We start from the raw sequence: 14,919 nt of genomic DNA, 5'->3' as shown, positions 1-14,919 counted from the left end.
TGACACTCTAGACCAAGATGAGGAAACATCTCTTAATTAAAATTGGTTGTGGTAGCAAAGCAGTTCACCTGATCTGACAATGGCCTTGTGGATTCATTACATAATCATTCTTTCTGTGATTGGATTGGCAATTCTTTAGTCAACAAGAATTCAAACCCAGTGCACCTGGTTTGTATACGCTACAAATGACATATGAACAAGGATAGGTGCTTTCTTGAGTTGAGTGCTGTCTTTAACTGTCTTTTCTTGTCCTTCTGGACTGAGCGCGCCCATTGAATGTTCACCCTTCAAAGCAGAGTGTCATTAGAAACATTTGTGCATGCTGCAGACAGCTTCCTTAAAAAGAAATACCTGCGGGACATCAAAAGCCACCTGAATGGAAAGTAGCAGGCGTTTCCATTTTGTCAGTGCACTCTGAATGAAAACCTTAAATATTAGCATTATCATCACCCTCGAATTCATTAATCCTCCTCTTGACAGGAGCTTATCTGTTCATGTTATTACTTGTAACACTGTATGGCAGATCCCCAAGTCACGCTGTCCCAGCATATTGTCTACTTGTGCTGCCCTGAGAGAAGTTTGTTCCCACGAAGAAAGGGGGTGTCACAGATACCCCACACCGGCACCGCTGCCATCACATCGCCAGATTGATTCTGACGTCCAAAAAAGGCTTCCTTCAATGATATTGTTCACCTGTCTCATTGGCTTAAAGTGGGTGGCTGGGAGGAGGAGGTAGGGCAGGCTGTGGGAAGGGGGTCGGGTCAGGGTTATTGGTGGGGACACAGGGTGAGGGGTATTGTCGTAGAGAGGGGCGAGAGCAATTGGGGTGCAGGGCTGACAGGTGGAAAAAGAAAAAAAACCTCTCTCATCTGACTAGCCTCCTCCATCCTTCCATGGGGCCCCGTGTGAGCAAAGTAATGAAGTCCAAATTACAACACGGGATTGCTAAGAACAAGCCTCTATTGTTCGCCCCCGGGGCACACTAAATGAGTGTCACAGCAAGCAGCGGGGCACGGACCGTTACTGCACTGTTTAGTCTGCCCGTTGTCTCAAGACGGCCCCGTTTCAGAGGTTCTCAGATCAGACAAATACTGCTCCCCCCTCTCCCTTCCTCCCCCCTTCGCCTTCCCCCTTCCTCCGCACAGCCAACCCCTCCCCAGCTCCTCCATCCAAAATAGGCCAAATCTCCTCCATTGTGTTTCGACTGCCTAGTGTGAAATTCACTGTGACGTTAAATGTTTTCTAATGAATAATTACTGAATGGATACGCAGGGGGAATATGTGTAATGGATTGTAGACTGCATTTTAAAGACATCTTTTTTGTCTCTGCTCCGTGGTATTTACAGGACAAAAACACTTGGCCTTTCTCAGAAGAAATGAGGGCCATAGGCGAAGGATAGAGGCAGGGGGCGGAGAGGGGGCGGAGGGCTTTGTGTCAATTAGATCCAATGGATTATCTTTTTTAATGTTTTTACAGAGAGAGTTGAGAATCAAAGGACTTCTGCGTCCAAAGAAGAGAGAGTGAAAAAAAAATACAAAACCAACAAAAGCCGTGAAAACCTTTGGTCTAAGTGTTGGTGCTGAGAATGCAAAACAGATTGGTGGAATTTTTCCCACTATGCCTCTTAAATGTGGCGCTGTTTTGGGCTCCCCGAGTCCATTTGCACAGTGTGCTGTGTTTGGTTGGCGTGTCAGCTCTAGCGAACGGCGGGCTGCCAGCCAAAGTCCCCGTGTGATGTGTGGCGATCATTAGCTTCTGTCTGTTCCTCCGCACAACCACAGAGCTTTGCTTCAAAGACACACAGGACCCCTAGACCTCTAATTTCAATAGAACTCATAGGGACCATGTTTGTGCTTTTTCCAGCTTCATCCTCCCCCATGGAGACATTTATACAAACACGCATTCATGCAGTTTTATTTGTCAAAGTAGATGTATGAGAATCTTGAATATCATTGTTATGCATGCAAAATGTGTTGCACTTGTTATTGTTACTTGACAGAGTGTGTGCCTCTGAATATTAGAGTTAATTTGACCACTAAAGGGACGAGGTTTTTCATGTATGAAATGTTGAATAGAGAAATCCTTCACTTATGATGCAAAACATCAGGCATATTCCCACAGCAATTAGGTTGTGAAGCCGCCTGCCTCATGGTTGATGCGACTTGTTGCATACAGGGTCAGCTGGACATGGAGGGAGCCCTGACCGCCAGGGATCGGGTTGGAATACAGGATTTTGTGCTTTTGGATGAAACCACAGACGCAGCCTTCCTGAGCAACCTCAAAAAGCGCTTCAGCAAAGATCTCATCTATGTAAGTATCGGAAAGGTTGAACATTTCTGTCTACTAGTTTTTGTGCATCGCAACGATAACAATGAAAACTTTAATTCCATTAGACCTACATCGGCACATTGCTAGTGTCAGTGAATCCCTACAAAGAACTGGACATCTACAATTACAAACAGATGGATCTTTACATGGGGGTCAACTTTTTTGAGCTTCCACCACACATGTGAGTATGAAAACAAAGAATATTTGTGCACATGTGTGGTTTTCTTAGTTTTCCAAGGGGTTGCCTGTGAAACACTTTTGATTCTTCTGCATCATCACAGCTACGCTTTGGCAGACAATGCCTACCACACCATGCTGACAGAGTTTAACAATCACTTCATCCTCATCTCTGGAGAGAGTGGAGCGGGAAAGACAGAGGCCTCCAAAAAGATTCTACAGTATTACGCTGTCAGCTGTCCAAGCACCACTCTGCTCAACTCCGTCAGAGACAAAATGCTCATGTCCAACCCTGTCCTTGAGGTCTGGGGGTAACTTGTAATATATTTATTGTGTGGCATACCAAACAGCAGGTTGTGCTAACAGTTGCTATTCTGTTTGGTATGGTGGTACCCCACAGGCTTTCGGCAATGCCAAAACATTGAAAAATGACAACTCAAGTCGCTTTGGGAAGTATATGGACATTCAGTTTGACAGCCAGGTAAGAATCAAGCGCCGGATCCAATTACAACTAAGAAAGTAATAAATGTGGGCGTTTGAGTATATTCCTCTTTTTACTTTCAATAAGTCTGTAGAGGTTAATATGGAGGACAAAAAATGACTTACGTATAAATAAATAAATAAATGTATAAATGTATAAATAAATGCGTAAATAAAAGAATAGATACATTAATGTATTAATATAACTTTACACCTGAACCGAACATAATTAAATTAATTGATTTCTACATTTCTGTATTTCTACATTTCTGTATTTATTAATTTATTTATGCCTGTATTTATTTATACATTTATTCATTTATTTACACATTTATTTATTTATTCCTGTATTTATTCATACATTTATTTATTTATACTTAAGTCATTTTTTTGTCCTCCATAGGTTAATGCAACACTTATAAAGTAAACTAGTTTGCACCCTTCATCAAAGTCTTTCAGGGACGGAAACTATGACACAAGCTGAAGTACACCGGCCTTCATTTTACTTTTAGAACACAAGGATCCATTTGTTCATTTAGAAACATTTTATGAGAGAGAAGAAATACACTGAAAAATATATATATTAAGAATATATTTCATGCCGAGAGGATTTTAAAAATCTGTCCAATGGGCAAAAAAATTGTTGTAGAGCGGCTGTCATTAGGATCTTGATGCCCGTAGGGGGATGCGGTCGGAGGCCATATCCTGAACTACCTGCTGGAGAAGTCAAGAGTGGTGCATCAGAATCATGGGGAGAGAAACTTCCACATCTTCTACCAGCTAGTGGAGGGAGGAGAGGAGGACCTGCTGCACAAGCTGGGCCTGGAGAGAGACTGCCAGCACTATGACTATCTAACCCAAGTACTTTTAACTCAGTGAGCCTGTTTGGATTAAATAAACAAAATCAGATAATATTATGCATTGACTATGCGCTGCTATGTTTGCTGTTTCTGACAGGGAGAGTGTGCCATTGTGTCTTCCATTAATGACAGAAATGACTGGAAAACGGTCAAAAATGCATTTCAAATCATCAACATTGATGAGATTAACATTGATGTGAGTTGGATGCTAATTCATTCGTTCACTCTTTTCTCTTTGCATTGAATTACAAGTTCTTCATTCTGTGCAGCACTTATTTGGGACCGTTGCGAGTGTTCTCCACTTGGGAAATGTGCGGTTTGACTCTGACAGTAAAGGACGGGCTCAACTTAACAAAAACAATGCAGAGCTGCGCTGGGTCTCCGATGTAAGAAAATAGAGGTTAAATGTCATTAGGCTGTCAGGATTAATACAAAGCCCATAATGGTAATGTGATCTTCCCTGTAGCTACTTGGAGTTGATGCTCACAGTCTCCATGAGGGACTCACATACAGGAAGATTGAAGCCAAAAAAGATCAGGTTTACGCACGTTATGTGCTTTAGTTTTATTTTTGATACGGTTGTGTTTCTTATTTAAACTTTGACTTAAAATGTCTCACTGTAACTGTTATGTCACTATCAAGGTGCTCAGCCCATTCACAATCGATCATGCCATCTATGTGAGGGATGCGTTGGCCAAAGCCATCTACGGACAGACCTTCACCTGGCTGGTCAACAGGATCAATGAGTCCATGGAGAACAAAGTGGGGAGGAGAAGAGTGGGTGACAAATGAAAAATCCAACACAGTGATGATAAGTATTAACTCACTGTATGCTTTTTTTCCCCAGGACCTTTCAAGGAAGACTGTAATAGGGCTCTTGGACATATATGGATTTGAGGTTTTCTATGTGAACAGGTGGTCTCAAACGTTTCCTATATTATTATATAACGTTGTGGCACTGATTCATTAGGTCTGATACCCTGATGAAGGCTTCTATGTAACATCTGAAATTTGCATGACTTTGGTCATGACCTATTTCCTCAGTTTTGAGCAGTTCTGTATAAACTACTGCAACGAGAAGCTGCAGCAGCTTTTCATCCAGTTAACACTCAAGGCTGAGCAAGAAGAATATGAAGCGGAAGACATTGAGGTAAAATTTGGAGGGAATCAATGATGAAGATAGATGTTTTTCACACTGACATGATGTTTCTCCCTTCCAGTGGGAGCCAGTTCAGTTCTTTAACAACAAGATCATCTGTGACCTGGTGGAAGAGAAACACAGAGGGATCATATCTATACTGGTGTGTATCCACTCGGAGGGTGGACAACAGTTTGTTGAACTAACACCGAAGCTGACGTATTAGGGCGTGATTCCGATCATCCTGCAGGATGAGGAGTGTCTCAGGCCAGGAGATGCCACAGATCTTACTTTCCTGGAAAGACTGGAAGAAAGGATGTCAAATCACCCTCACTTTGTCACGTGAGTCTAAAACTAACCCCAACATACACAGACCTCACGCAGACCTGCGGGAAATTCCAAAAGTAAGGAAGTCTACGTGGCCAGTGTTGCACATATGGTTGTTAAACATTTCTTTTAATTATATATCAGCTCTATCTAAATGATACGGTGTGATACTGAAGTGTAACTTCGTTTATCAAATGCTCTGCTGACTGGTCTCTCGTGGGTGAGCCGACCTTGAAGAGAGATGGAGGATTAGGTCTGTAAAGCCTCCCGCTCTTCATCACTCTGTCTCTCTTCACCTCTTTGACTACAGGCACAAACTGGCTGACAAAATGACACGTAAGACACTGGAGAGGGGAGATTTCCGTCTCTTGCATTATGCCGGGGAGGTCACCTACTGCGTTGTGGGTAAAGGAAACCACAATGTCAAGCGCTGTTACTCAAATATAAACCTTTTATTCCAACAGACTAACAGCTTTTCTGGTCCATTTTAGGTTTCCTGGACAAAAACAATGACCTGTTATATAAAAACATAAAAGATGTGAGTCTGTTTATATTATTTGAAGCAAAGAGTGGTTCTATTTATGGGAATTGAATTAGTACATTACACATATTATCAGTAGTGTACAGTACACCTGTACAATAAAGTTTCCGAACTTATTTTACAACTCATTTTCTATCACACATTGAATTGAATTTGTGCGTTTTATCTTATGTGTGTTATCTCAACCTTTCATAGCTGATTTGTCAGTCTAAAAATGCCATAATCAGTGAAAGCTTCTCTACAATGGATTCAGACAGCATGCGAAGACCAGAAACAGTGAGTCCAGGCTTGTGCCTCCACATCTTCTCTGCTGTATCACAGATGAAGAGGATGTTGTGTAGTAGTATAAGCAGCACTGAGTTACGTTAAGTCATAAACAAACATTTATTTTCTAGTCATTACCTAAAGTGGGAACAGACAAAAAATGTCCTACAGTGTAATGTTGGAAGCATCTCGAACCTTGATGAAACATTTCAATGATACTTTGCATTGCTAGCTTGTTGAGGACTGTAGTCCAATCAGGACATACAAAGTTTTTTAATAGACATGCACAATGTAGTTTACAAATAGAAGAATCAAATCAATAAGTGGTCCACATCAGTGGTTCTCAACCTCTCTGAGTAGGACCCCTGAGGAAATGTAAAAGAAAAAGGTTTTCGCAACCATCTTGCGACTTCCAAAAATGATTTTACAACCCCCTCGTGTGGGGCTGAGAACCACTGGTTTAAAAAACACAAAGGCGGGTCATTTCTCTGTCAATGGCGGTCTGACCGTGTCATATGTGTGTCACAGATGAGCCGTTGAACGGCATCGTGACCCTTGCGTTGTCTCCGTAGGTGGCGACCCAGTTTAAGAGCAGCCTGCTGAAGCTGACAGACATCCTCATGGCTAAAGATGCCTGGTACATCCGCTGTTTAAAACCCAATGAGTCAAAGCAGCCAGGTGAAGCAGCAAAACATGCATGAGACTCTTTTGTTTACGGGATAGAGTGTGTCTGATGCATGTCCCTCTCTCACACACACACAGGTAATTTTGACGAAGCTCTGGTCAGACACCAGGTGAAGTACCTGGGCCTGATGGAGCACCTCAGAGTTAGGAGAGCTGGTTTTGCATACAGACGCAAATATGAGGTCTTCTTAAAAAGGTGTGAAGGACCGCAGAACTTTGGCCTCATGCGTGATTTTTAAACGAAGACCCTCCTTTTAAGTAGTCACTCTCCAGCGCATCTTTTGAGTGGGCGGTATGCTGCATCTTGCAGATATAAACCTCTGTGCCCCGCCACATGGCCTCACTGGAGAGGACTTCCTGCTGATGGAGTGGAAGTGCTGGCTCAACATCTGGGCTACTTGCCAGATGAGTACAAAATGGGACGGTGAGGATAGCACTAACCAACTTTAACAGAGAGAACACATTTCACGAGTAACCAAAAACATTTATTGATGTTTTCCTTTGTTAAAGTACCAAAATATTCATCCGTCATCCGAGGACACTATATGCCACAGAGGACGCATTTGAGAAATGCAAACACGATCTGGGTGAGTGCAGATGTGGTGTGATTTGAGTTTCACTGATTACTGGTTGTGCACAGTGATGTGATAGTGCGCTCTGACTTTGCAGCAACAAGGCTCCAGGCTAAATACAAAGGATACAAAGCAAAGGGAGAGTTCAAAAAACAGAAAGAAGCGGGTGAATGATCAAATGCAAACACGCTGTGTTACGTGAGTGAAGGAATCCTACTCGGCCGCCTGAATATCTTTTTATTTCAGCCACAAAGATTGAAACGTGCTGGAGAGGAGTGCAGGCCAGGAAGGAGAGAGATAGGAGAGCCTGGGCTGTAAAAGTCATCAAGAAGTAAGAAAATGAAACATCCTTACACAGCTCCTCGTAATCGTAATGTCATTGCTACAATAAAACTTTTCAGATTCATCAAAGGTTACATGACCAGAGGACAAGCGAAAAACACAGATAACTCAGAGTACCTGGCCTTTGTGAGACAGAACTACTTGAACAGGCTCAAAGGCAACCTGCCAAAGACGGTTTTGGATAAAACTACCTGGCAAACTCCCCCGGCAGTGTTGACAGAGGTACTCTGACTAATCAGCTTTACTGTGCGACTGGTCATATTCAAGCTTAGCTTTCATTTAGATTTTGTTCTCGCCAGACATCAGAGATCCTGCGAAAGCTTCACTACCGCCTCATGGTGCGGAAGTATGTGAGAGGAATCACTCCCCAAAAAAAATCCCAGGTGAAATACATGTAAAGACATTATTTAAAACGACATCGGCGTGTAGCCTTTTTGACATGATGGATTTTTTGTCCCTTCAGTTTCAAATGAAGCTTCTTACCAGCTCCATGTTCAAGGGCAAGAAGGAGAGTTATCCACAGAGTGTTGCTCAACCCTTTGTGGACACCAGAATTAGTAAGTAGCAGATCCATTCACAGCACGCCCTTTTCCTGTTGATCATTTCCACCACCACTTAACGCTTTTAGGTGAACAAGACATTAACATGAGGGTCCTCCAGATGATTCGCAATGAGCACATTAAGGTAATAACATTTTTTTTATGCACCCAAAGGAAATGCAGCCCCACATCAAACACAAGTCAATGCGCCGTGTTCTTTTTTTTTTTTTTGGTATAGTACAGCGTCCCGGTGATCAAGTATGACAGGAACGGCTTCAAGCCAAGGCCACGACAGCTCGTCCTCACCCAGAGAGCTGCTCATGTGATTCAGGAGGCCAAGATCACACAGACAGTGCCGTACACCTCTCTCACAGGTAAAGCAATGCCACATTGTACATTTCACCAACAGGGATGTTGCTCTATTAGGCTTTAAGTGTTTGTACATCTCTTATTGGAGGTATTTCGGTCAGTAACTTGACTGACGGGATGATCGTATTCCACATCGTATGTGAGGCCCCCAAACAGAAGGTATGTGAATATATATTATAGAACAATAATTGGACATGTTTGAACAGCCTTTTTGACTTGCGCAGCAGCCTTTAATATGTGTTACTGGGAAATAAATTGTGGAAATGTGTTTAATATTATAACTGAAGTACAGATTAACAGAGATCAAGAGAGCACTTTCTTCAGTGTTTTAGCAGCTTCATTCTACTGAAAATTAGTGAAAGGAAGCAGAGTAAATTAATTCATTCATTCAGCACATTAACAGAGCAGATTTGTTCTTAAGTTCACATTGTTGTGATTACATTTTGTATGTTGGTTCCATGTGTCTGTGTAGTATTTTGGGTTTGTTTCAGGGGGCCCTTATCGTGCAGTGCGACACATTGTTTGAGTTTTTGACCAAACTCAGTATCATTGCTAACAAACAGAATGCAATCCAAGTGGTTCAGGGCAGGTGAGTGTGCGTTCAAGAGAACAAACCAAACGGGTTGGATGTGACATGTGCTTCAATCTGAAACTCTTGCGCTTCGACTCTCAGCATCAAGTTTGAAATCCAGGCAGGTAAAGAGAGCGCGGTGGAGTTCAGCAGCGGACAGGAGCCCGCGGTCTACAAGGCCAAGAACGGACACCTCATGGTGGTGAGATGAGTGCCGTTATGACAAAGTGTGATGCTCTGCTCCGTAGAAAAGGATCCGACATGAATCAAGCTGTTTGCCACTGCAGGTTGTTGCTCGGGCTCGGACACGGTAAAATGTGTGGGGTTCAGAAGACACACGAGAACCCACTGCATGTTTCATTAGGAGACCCCTGAGGGGAGATCAACGCGTCTGACAGAAACGCACCTGGCCAGAAGCACTTAGAATCTCTGAATGAGCTTGCTTTGTTGTACAGCAACACGTTTCCCATCTGTACACATCATGAGGTAACACTTTTCCACCAGTAGTATATAAAACACCATTCTGTGCCTGGACTGTAAATCAAACAAAATTTCTTAAATGCACAAATTGATTTAAAAAAAAGTGAGATTTGGATTCTCTAAAGCCATGTGTTATACTTTTGTATTTCCGCTGACAATGCTAACATGCTTAATAAAAGAACAACAAAAGCATATTTGTAGAAATTTATTTGTGATAAAGTATGTATAAATATAAAACATACATATATTTTCATGTCTGTACAACATACCTACAAGTACTGTGATTGTTAAACATATTTTGACTTAAACCTATTGTGTACAAACAGTACATTCTCTGATGAATGTGGGTATGAAGGACAGGTCTAATTTTTCTCTGTGATAAAAGCTTGTGGACAGGATTCCCTCCCTGTCAGGGAGAACTCTGGTTACAGTCTTCCACTTCAACCTCAGCATCCATCATTCAATCACCTCAGTACATTTAACACCTCAGGTCACAGCTCAAGTTCCCTCCACTGACAATAATGCTGATCATTTATGTGAGTGAAAGGAAAATGCATAAACATTAAATCTAAATATGGCAGAAGCACTACAATGATGTGTTGTACCTGCCTGTGATATCTTAATCTTAATTATCAAAAATTAATACAAATTCAAAAAAATGTAGTTGCAATAATCCACAAGCTACAGAAATAGCCATGGTCAAATATTCTAAGTGTAAAGTAGCGCCCCTAAGTGGCCCCATTGTGAACTACATCTGGTTTCAAATGGACACGCAAGAACCACGGTAAGGAACGCAAAAATGATTTTAATTAATATATAGCTCCTAGCATATCATTCTTGTTCTCATTATAGTGCAGTCAGGACCTCAAATAACTGGTGTCTGCAGACACTACTCTTTCTATTCTTTTTCTGTTTTCACACAATCAGGTAAAACTGCGGTGCTTTGGTGAAAAACAGAAACCACTGTGGTCACTGGTTGTTTTGAATCTAACGCTCAGGTCTAAGGGTTCATGCACACCAGCAGAAAACAGAGACCGAAGTCACCATGACCAATAAACAGAACAAAAACGACATCCTGTTGGGCCGCACAACGAAGATGGAACACAAAAATTACACCACCGATATACCGCATGACACACATCACATCGTAGTCTCCTGGAGAAAAAGCTGGTAAAATACGATAGAGAGTGAGACAGAAAGGCGCTGGGTGATGTAAGGCACAAGCGTGGGCAAACACTGTCGCGGGTCAGAGACGCAGGGCTGGCTGGTCGAAGGTCACTGATGGTGGTGTGTGCGGTCATCGGGGCGCTTGATGTGAATCCTACGGACCCGCTCAATTCGATCTCGCTCCTCGTCCTCGTCCAGGTGATGAGAACGTCCTGCAGCACCCCCTGTTGCCTCCAGCAGCGCATTGTCTGGACCCCTCCCATCATGTGACTCATACAGCAGGATGTTGAGAGTCTCTTCATAGATCCGGGCCTCAGGGAACTCAACCTAGCAAATACACAACGGATTACAGATACTTAAACACCCCATTGTGGCTCCATCTTTACAAAAAGACCAAATAACTATTTACATATTTACCTTTGTTTGCTTCTTTTCTGTGGCATAAACTATGGAGGTGCAGCACACTTCGGCAATCTTACGTCCTTGGCCGTAAAACGACCAACAACAGATCTCATCCCCAATCACATCTTTGATGAAGAGCACTCGCCCATTGAATCGCAATGAGAGCTTGTCAAACAGCTCAATATTTTTCAGCATGTTGTCATCAGAATTACTGCAAGAAAAAACAAGAATGGTTATCTATTTCAACTTTTATGAATAACCCAATTTTACTTTGGGTTTTTTATATATTAGAAATCCTGATATCAGATGAAAAGCACCTACCTGGTATACGAATATTTGTTGTTGCTTCGGTTATACAACAGTTTGACAGTAGGCTGCGAAGACACAGATGTTTGTATTTTGAAAAAATAATCATTTCTAAATAAGTTTACCATGGGATTGTAGATTAGATGAATGAAGTATGTTGTGTATAAATATGCCTATAACCTACCTTATTTGAGGTTGCAATAAGCTTCTGCTCTTCCTTAGATGATGTCATCAGAGGCACTTTACAAAGGGGTTCATAAGATTCTTTGTTCTGTTCAAGAAAATAATGTATCAGGTTTCTATTCAAGTTCAGCAAGTCGTTTGCGCCAGTCCACGCTGAATGTTCGCAGGCCATTAACAAAATCAACCACAGATCATTTGACCAACACAATAGCAAAATGTTCCACCAAGTTGGAATTCGACGCTGGAAATGGTCAAGCGCGTGAGCAGAAATAAAGAGGCTGTCATCGCCATACATGCAAACTTTGAGACCTCAGAATTAGGGAGATATTCAAAAGGACCGGGGGGGTACGGGTGCTAGCGTTCGACGGGGGGGTGGGGGGGTGCTAGCGGTTTTCTTTGCAGCGCCAGTTTCATCCGTTCTAATTGCCGCGCTCGACTTCAAGGTGTAACCTTTATTATTGTTCGGTCTGAAACAGCGCGCCCAGTGACGGATGGTGCAGCAATATTGTTGTTCGGGTGGAAATCGGGAGAAATTCGGGAGAAAGGTCGGTCCGGGAGATTTTCGGGAAGGGCTTTGAAATTCGGGAGTCTCCCGGAAATACGGGAGGGTTGACATGTCTGGTCCTCGCAGCCCTGGACCATCAGGAGCACAAACTTGTTTTGCCGACCGCAGCAGAGTGGGATAAACTGCAGAGGCTCGAGACCCTTCTAGAGCCATGCAAAGCCATGCTGTAGCTTAACAAATAACATTGCTTTGATCATTTTCTGGAATTAATTAAACTAAAGTCAAATATCAATAACATGTATTTATGTAAAAAATAATGATGATAATAATAATAATTATGTATCTGTGTCCTGTTATTTATCTTTGGTATGCATTTCAGAAAGAAAAAATGGTTAGGATTCAGGTGTAATTGCAAATAGTGATTAATCCTGATTAATCCACTGAAAATCCTGATTAATTTGATTAAAAATGTATTATATATATATAGATATATATATATCTATATATATATAGATATATATATATAGATAAAAAGGACCGGGGGGGGTATATATTCAATAAAGTCCACTAAGTTAACAGCTTAAAAACGCATTTAATCAACGCTTATTAAAAACTTTTAGGAAGAAATGGAAGTCAGTCGTTCTTCTGTGGAGTTAAATTATCAGTGAAACACTGATATTAGCTGAGTCCTATGTGGGGGTGGTACCTGCAAGGCAGCCGTGCATTCATCAGCCAGGCCTTGGACAAGGTAATACTTGGCCTCAGCAAGCAGCTCCTCCGTTTCCCGTCGGCTGTCCGGGAGTGGCACTGCCCCGTCTCTGAGGTAGTTAAGGATGGTCCCGAAATGCTTCCCACAGCGATCAATCAAAATCCAACCTTGGTAGATAAAATGGTGAAATGTCGTTTGTAAATTATCATAGCCAGCGAAGGGCTGACATAAGCCTTATATTTAATGTAAACATTGGCACCAAAGCTCACCTTCACTGTCTGTGAGGACTTCCATCCTGCCACTGAACATGGCCTTGAGCATGGTGTCCTGTTTGGTTAGTGTCTGCATTGTAGTGTAGTACAGCGCTCCACCTACATTTAACTTCACATATTTAGAACTGGGGCTGGAGCCCTTGAATGATGTCGTCCGTGTTGTAGCTGCTGGCACTGCCGAGCTCACCACACTCTCTCCTGACATCTCTTCCTGGGAAAGAAAAAATAAAAATGATTATAGATTCGCTATTCATATATACTACACGAAACAACTGTAGCTATATGTCCCAGTGTCAATCATACTTGAAGAACAATTTTAACACTTTTTTATTTCATGTTCAGGCTGTCATGATAAGGCGTCGGAAAAGCAAAGACAAAATTAAATGACACCATTAACGCTACAGTCAACAGTTTTATTAACGTTATAAATCCTTCAACAGAACGCACATAACAAGCGGCATTACGGTAGAACGACTGTTCAATGAGTTTGCCTACTCTGTATTGTCGTGTTTAGCAAAGCAAGGACCAGACTTGAGCCTTTAATCAAAGCAATATGACAATGTTTATTTGTGACAGGAGTATTCAGTCCTGCAGTCATACGTGCACGAACCTGTTCCAAGCTGTCTAGCAACAGCAATGAAAAGTGGCTTAATACGGAGTGCGCTCGGGTTAAATAGTCTTTAAGAGCATTTTTTATTGGTTCACTATGCTCCTTGTTTATGACCTTCGGAGAGCCCCATTGGAGCACAGGGATGTCCATCCCTTCAGGCTCTCGGATCATCACGTCTCCCGTTGTTCATAAATTCACTGCATACTAAAGATAGTTTGTGTGTGAGACATGTTAGTCTCAATACTCGGTTTTATCTACATTTGACCCTGAGAGTGCGTGTAGTTCATTGGCAACAGGTTCGTGTGCTCCGGGCCATGCACGTCCTCCACTCATTATTATTATTCAATTATTGTTCAAGTGTACTTGCAGTCTAGCGTAAGCGTGCATGATTATATTTAATACTCAACAGTATCGTAAAACACTAAATCTTATTCCTAAATCCATTAACGCTAAGGAGTCATATGACTTTACCTAGCTAGCACTGCTAATGAGCTAGCTAACTGGTTAGCATCAACTAAGGTTAACAAATAAAATGAATCATTTGGAAAACATCCACTTTTTACGCTACTGGCTGTTTGAACACCTATGCAAACTTATATTAGGTGTTTTATATGTTTATGAAACATAAGTATATTTACCATAGAACCCGAAGCAGACTTTTTGTTGTAGCTTGCTAACGTCAGTCAGCTAACACCCACTTCCTTCCGGTCCAACGCTGCGCAGTTAGGGAAAATGACGTCAACGCTCCGCTGCCCTGCTTAAAGTGACAGTTAACATTTTTTTGTTAAACGTTACGAGAACTCAAGGGGCGTTAAATAAGACGCAATGCAACACCCCCTCGAGATATCTTATTCTGCCATACTACTTCAAATCGGCACATTGTAGAGCATTTGGTGTTAAGGCTTTAGTTACATTCACCTCCACGTTTCCGTTGTTGAATGAGTAACAGTGATAATGGTCCCCCGCCACAAACTCAACTGCAGGGATAAAACATTTAACGTTACCCAAAAGCAGCATAAAAAAGTTATTGTTGAGATAACACGAACACAGTTAGTTTGCTTTATCTGACCTTCTATTGACAAACATTCTCAA

General features: G+C 42.0%; 2 protein-coding genes across 2 annotated transcripts; one reads left to right on the top strand and one right to left on the bottom strand.

Moving 5' to 3' along the window:
* Positions 1–1,506: 1,506 nt before the first annotated feature.
* On the top strand, positions 1,507–9,838 carry myo1ha (myosin IHa). The gene is made up of 31 exons (XM_037481918.2): positions 1,507–2,311; positions 2,395–2,510; positions 2,611–2,809; positions 2,907–2,987; positions 3,668–3,847; positions 3,944–4,042; positions 4,116–4,232; positions 4,313–4,384; positions 4,489–4,608; positions 4,694–4,761; positions 4,891–4,996; positions 5,067–5,147; positions 5,235–5,326; positions 5,622–5,716; positions 5,803–5,849; positions 6,048–6,128; positions 6,689–6,794; positions 6,879–6,996; positions 7,111–7,224; positions 7,311–7,387; positions 7,470–7,538; positions 7,619–7,703; positions 7,774–7,936; positions 8,014–8,097; positions 8,178–8,271; positions 8,343–8,398; positions 8,492–8,627; positions 8,711–8,781; positions 9,114–9,211; positions 9,296–9,395; positions 9,481–9,838. Exons 1-31 carry the CDS (start codon positions 2,150–2,152, stop codon positions 9,505–9,507), a joined length of 3,114 nt encoding a protein of 1,037 aa, XP_037337815.1. The 5' UTR covers positions 1,507–2,149; the 3' UTR covers positions 9,508–9,838.
* Positions 9,839–9,940: 102 nt separating this feature from the next.
* On the bottom strand, positions 9,941–14,696 carry kctd10 (potassium channel tetramerization domain containing 10). The gene is made up of 7 exons (XM_037481919.2): positions 14,466–14,696; positions 13,215–13,428; positions 12,943–13,112; positions 11,733–11,819; positions 11,564–11,616; positions 11,258–11,453; positions 9,941–11,167 (listed from the first exon to the last, which is right to left on the bottom strand). Exons 1-7 carry the CDS (start codon positions 14,466–14,468, stop codon positions 10,949–10,951), a joined length of 942 nt encoding a protein of 313 aa, XP_037337816.1. The 5' UTR covers positions 14,469–14,696; the 3' UTR covers positions 9,941–10,948.
* Between the last annotated feature and the right edge of the window lie 223 nt (positions 14,697–14,919).

This window comes from Pungitius pungitius, chromosome 5, assembly GCF_949316345.1.
Source record: "Pungitius pungitius chromosome 5, fPunPun2.1, whole genome shotgun sequence".
NCBI classification, from domain to species: Eukaryota; Metazoa; Chordata; class Actinopteri; order Perciformes; family Gasterosteidae; genus Pungitius; species Pungitius pungitius.
Note: the sequence above shows the minus strand (reverse complement) of the source record. Positions and strands in the feature narration are given on the sequence as shown.

Excerpts from the sequence above, each read along its gene's own strand:
- myo1ha (XM_037481918.2), top strand. The coding sequence starts at position 2,150 with ATGGTTGATGCGACTTGTTGCATACAGGGTCAGCTGGACATGGAGGGA. Across the intron at positions 2,511-2,610 it reads TTTGAGCTTCCACCACACAT|CTACGCTTTGGCAGACAATG; the intron begins GTGAGTATGAAA and ends GCATCATCACAG. Across the intron at positions 4,233-4,312 it reads AGCTGCGCTGGGTCTCCGAT|CTACTTGGAGTTGATGCTCA; the intron begins GTAAGAAAATAG and ends TCTTCCCTGTAG.
- kctd10 (XM_037481919.2), bottom strand. Across the intron at positions 13,113-13,214 it reads AGTCCTCACAGACAGTGAAG|GTTGGATTTTGATTGATCGC; the intron begins GTGAGCTTTGGT and ends TTATCTACCAAG. Across the intron at positions 11,454-11,563 it reads AACAAATATTCGTATACCAG|TAATTCTGATGACAACATGC; the intron begins GTAGGTGCTTTT and ends TTTTTCTTGCAG.